The sequence below is a fragment of the Montipora capricornis genome, chromosome 7, assembly GCF_036669925.1.
Source record: "Montipora capricornis isolate CH-2021 chromosome 7, ASM3666992v2, whole genome shotgun sequence".
NCBI lineage: Eukaryota > Metazoa > Cnidaria > Anthozoa > Scleractinia > Acroporidae > Montipora > Montipora capricornis.
Window position 1 is genome coordinate 43,279,042 of NC_090889.1, and position 5,000 is coordinate 43,284,041.

At 38.7% G+C, this 5,000-nt stretch overlaps 1 protein-coding gene across 1 annotated transcript in view; it reads left to right on the top strand.

Moving 5' to 3' along the window:
- LOC138056044 (adenosine receptor A2a-like) overlaps positions 1-3,561 on the top strand; it is a 4,096-nt gene extending 535 nt beyond the window's left edge. The window contains exon 2 of the mRNA XM_068901893.1: positions 1,963-3,561. Within this exon, the coding sequence (XP_068757994.1) occupies positions 1,963-2,787 (825 nt within the window). The 3' untranslated portion in view covers positions 2,788-3,561. The remainder of the gene's footprint in view (positions 1-1,962) is intronic.
- The last annotated feature ends 1,439 nt before the right edge of the window (positions 3,562-5,000 follow it).

The window sequence follows — 5,000 nt, forward strand, 5'->3', positions numbered from 1 at the left end:
AATTTTCTTCGTAGTAGCAAAAATTCTACAGATTAGCCGGTTTTTCACGAATGGTCATTGATTTAACGTCAAACCTCATCAAGAAAAACCATGAACATGGCAGTGATAATGACTTATGAAAAGAAGACGAGGCAGGTTCCTTGTGTTCACTTTTTCCATTGCACACAGGCTGTTTTATTGACATCGGCCAAGAAATAGGTGGTTTACTGGTTACAAAGGCATCAAAACAGTTTTCAATTTTTTAATTTCATCTCGAGCTATCACAAAGATATGGAGCCATTTATAAGCAAAAAGAATTGCCACACATGCTTCATTCATGACCAATACATGCATTGTCTCACTTGATAAGTAATAATCAAAAACTGAGGGGGCCTTTTTGCAAAATTTACTTTCAGCGAGAGATGGGGTCATGCTTGAAGTCCTAATTCGAAAATCCAACTCGAAATCCTAACTCGAGATATAAACTCAATAATTAGTCTGTCTCATATACCACCACTTTAAATTGTGCAACAAAATCAATTCCTATAGATAATACAGAATGTAAGGTGTGAGATTCTTGGTTTTGCAAAGGGTGTGTAATCCCTTTGATTAAAAAATCAAAAAAAAAAAAACTACCTCCTTCGTCGTATCTGCATTTCAGTTTGTCTCTCATATGGTATAACAAGTGTGTTATTTGGCAAATGAATTTGACTACGGCGGTTACAGGAATGCCACCGTAGATATGTTCCAGAAATTTGAAAAACATTTCAATTGAAACGCCAGTGCATTTATGATGGCAGTTGTTTGAGTTAAATGTGACTTTGTTAAGGCTAGAAAAATTCAGAAGTTTCCGTACTACCGTCCTGATTAAGGAAAAGTAGTCTTGAGATCTGAGTTAATAATTCAGCGCTTCAAGGAATATTTAACTGCAACAGCTGTGAATACATCCCTAGACATCTTTGGCTGAATTTCAGAAAACTTTGATGACACATTCGTCAAACCTTTGCCTTGAATCTCAGACATCTGTGACTACACCTTTGTGATGGAGACAAAAGGCTTATCAAATCTTTGACTTGAATCTCAAAATGTTTGGCGACACACCTACGTCAAATCTTTAACCTGAATCTCAGACATGTTTGACCACACCTTTGTCAAACCTTTGAACTGAATTTCAGAAAACGTTGATGACACATTCGTCAAACCTTTGCCTTGAATCTCAGACATTTGTGACTACACCTTCGTGATGGAGACAAAAGGCTTATCAAACAACACCTTTGACGCTTGTCAAAGGCAGAGTTAAAGCTGTAGTAAAAGTGGCCTTTAGCACTTGAGACTCCCGTGCAACGGGCATGAAAAAGATAATATTTGATGCCCTCAAAGGTGTGCGAAGGTACAAAAATTTCAGAAAACTTTGATGACACATTCGTCAAACCTTTGCCTTGAATCTCAGACATCTGTGACTACACCTTTGTGATGGAGACAAAAGGTTTATCAAACAACACCTTTGACGCTTGTCAAAGGCAGAGTTAAAGCTGTAGTAAAAGTGGCCTTTAGCGCTTGAGACTCCCGTGCAACGGGCATGAAAAAGATAATATTTGATGCCCTCAAAAGCGTGCGAAGGTACAACAAAGGTGGTCTTGGTCACACCTTTGACTGTACTTTTGATGCAACGTAAATCCAATTTTGCGTCCCGTGATTGTCTTTAATAATTACACGTCACTCCCAGTTATTTTAACATTGATAATCATTTTTAACGTTAGTCCGGCGTAATGCCAAGAGGAGTCAAGAATTCTTATATTGTTTAAGACTACATGGCGGCTGTTCGAGATATCGTTGACTATTGGAACCTGACAAATAAAGAAGCTTTGGTTCAATTTTGGCTCAATCTCGATAACGCTGATGCTATCTTCACTACTGTTGCTGTCCTGGCGACGATGGCGTTTCCAATAGCAACTATCGGAAATCTTCTAATCGTTTTGTTAGTTTGGATGGACCCTCTTCGGAAACTTCGATCTTCGCCTTCAAACTTTATCATCTTCTCCATGGCTGTTGCAGACCTCTTGGTTGGCCTGGTTGCCTGTCCACTCACTGCCTTTTGGGCTTGGGCCTTATTATACAAGTACACCAACACATCATTTGGTTTTTTTAAAGTATTTTACAACCTTAATAAACGTAAGTGTAGGTCATATACTTCTTTTCAGCATTGACAGATTCTTTGCTGTGGTGACTCCTCTCCAGTATCGGGCCAAAGTGACGAGTAAACGAGTCTGCATCGCTTCCGTCGCGTGTTGGATTTATTTCTTGTTGTTTGGGTTTGTGTTCTTCTTGTTAGAAACGCATCATGCGCTAATGGGAACTATTTACAGTGTACAGATCTTCTGTATTCTCATCTGCATCGTGATCATTAACGTTCTCACTTTGTGCCGCTTTCACAAGTATTCACCCAGCACCGAAGCACTGGATGAGCAGCATGCACGGTTTTCTCGCCAAATGATACTCCAGAGAGAAAGGACTGTAAGCAAAGCTATTGTAATTGTCATCTCTGCATTTTTATTGTGTTTCATTCCTTGGTTTGTCGTACTGATGATATTGTACATTTGCTTAACATGCAATTTCTCGTTGTTGATGCTTGTGTATTCTATCGCTGCCGCTGTTGTGTACGCGAATTCTGCAATCAATCCATTGTTGTACGCGTGGAGACTTCCTAAATATAGAGAAACCTTCAAGCACATCTTTAAAAAGCGAAAATGTTGCGGAAGGTATGAAACAAGACAGGCCGTGAATTGTGTTCAAGATACAAGGCTTTGATGGGGTAAATCTTCAAGAGCTCCATGAGGCAAACATTAAAACGAGGTTGGAAAATCTCCCGGAACAATTTGAGTTCATTTCTGCTAACCAATCTCACTACCCTTCCTCGTCGGATTCTAGTCTTTCTCAAACGACTTCATAAGTGCAACCGTGATTTGGGAGATCGCTAACATTGCACAGTGCGCTCATTAACAATGACAATAATGAAGAATTTTTATTCAGTTAAAATACATATCAAAAGTTACAGGTTATCGCATGAAACTAGAGTTAAGAAGGATTATAATTGTAATTGTTAACACTCTAATTGGGAAACCCGCGACACATATATGTATGTTACACGTATGAAAAACTCAGTATTTTCTACAAAAAAAATAATGTTCTATTTCGTGCAGTTAAATTGACGTCCCCTGTTCTTTTGTGGGGTGAAACGTATTTTTAAAATGCTTAAAAGTGGTTTTAGATAGAAAGAAACAAATCTGCTCAAGGAAAGTCCTCTCTTTAGCTTAAGAGAGAGTGGCTAGTCGTCTTAATCTGCCACACCAAACAAATTTCAAAACTTAAAAAGAAAACATGAGTTTCAGTGTTTTGAAGAACTTCGGACTTAAATGTCAATAATAAACAAACACCTCAAGTAAAAGCAATTGCATCCATTTTTTTTTCTTTTAGGAGAGTATTAGAACAGCTTGAGCCATGCAACGTGGTTTTACATAGAATGAAACAAATCTGTTGAAAAAAAGTCCTCTCTAGCTTAAGTGAGAGTAGCTAGTCGTCATAATTTGCCACACCAAACAAATGTGAAAACATGAGTTTCAGTGTTTGAAAAAAGAAATTTCCGACATAAATGTCAATAATAAACAAACATCTCAGGTAAAATCAATTATCTTCATTCTTTTCTCTTCAGGAGAGTATTTGCACAGCTTGAGCGATCAATTAAAGATGTATTGTATTGTACTGGCCAATATCAATAATACGTTAATACTCTTTGTTTCTTCCTCCAAATTTTACACGAGCATTGTTTATAATTTCTCTAGGGACCATTGTAAGTCCTCAGGAGAAACTGGAAGCGAAGCTTATGCATTGGAAGAGGCAAACAAACAGCATTACGGTATTTCTGATAGTGGCCAATTGTATCCATCATAGTGAATCCAAGGACCCCACAGCGGGAAACAACGAAAATGTCGATTTTGAAAAAAACTACAAACATTTGGTACTTAAAATGGAATCCAGCATGAAAGGGGCCAAGGATAATTGACAAGAACACACTTACGCTTTTATCGAAAATTACTAAAATTCATTTGATGGACTCGCTTGTCACGATGAGTTAAAAAATTCACAGGCCGCTTGAAACAACTCCGGGTGTTAAGAAAATTAAAAAGTCCTGTTCAAAAGTTAACGTGAGATCTTGGTGGATCATCCATAGGTGGCTATGACGTAATGTACAAAGGACCTCCAGTTGATAATAGTCGGGCATCACAACAATAGCCACGTTTTTTTGAGCCACCGACGGCAAAGGGAAGTGAAAAAATTTTCCCTAACTTTAACACTGTGGAATTTCTGGCAATTGAGTGGTAAGGAAAAAGCCTGAAATTGAACATTTCTACCCCACTAGAGCGACAGGGCCTGGATTGCAGTAGGTGTTTGTGAGGAATTATGGGTAGTGACTGGTGTATTTAAGCTAAGTACAGCACGTGATTAGTCATTCTAGGTCGACACCTTTTACCAGGCACAATTTTCAAGATCACCCAAGTATGTTTTTCCCTATTTCCGAATTCTGAACTTGTGAGAATTAGTTTCAGTTGACAGTTTTCTCAGTAAGGATAATGAAGGTCTTTTAGTTTCCATGAAGCAAATGCTTGAGAAATTCTTGTCCGTCATCAATCGAGTCAACAGTGAGTCCTCCGGTACACATTTGGTACACATTAGAAACTGACATTCCACGAGTCACTTCGATTCAAGATGAAGGCACACGAGGACCATTTTCGAGCTGGCTTACACCATAGAAGAAGCCAAGACCCCTTGCTTGGTTAAGTTTTTCTTTAAGGCCAAGCAATCTCTGGAGAAAGCAAACCCGGCCTTTGGAGAGCACCGTGTCCGTTTGTCTTCCAAGTTTCATACCGGACATCGATCAGCCGGCTGTCCAAGTCAAGTCGAAGGTGTAGTGATGTGCAATTTTGATTTTAGTACTTCTTTTGACTGTTTTACTGATGTGCATT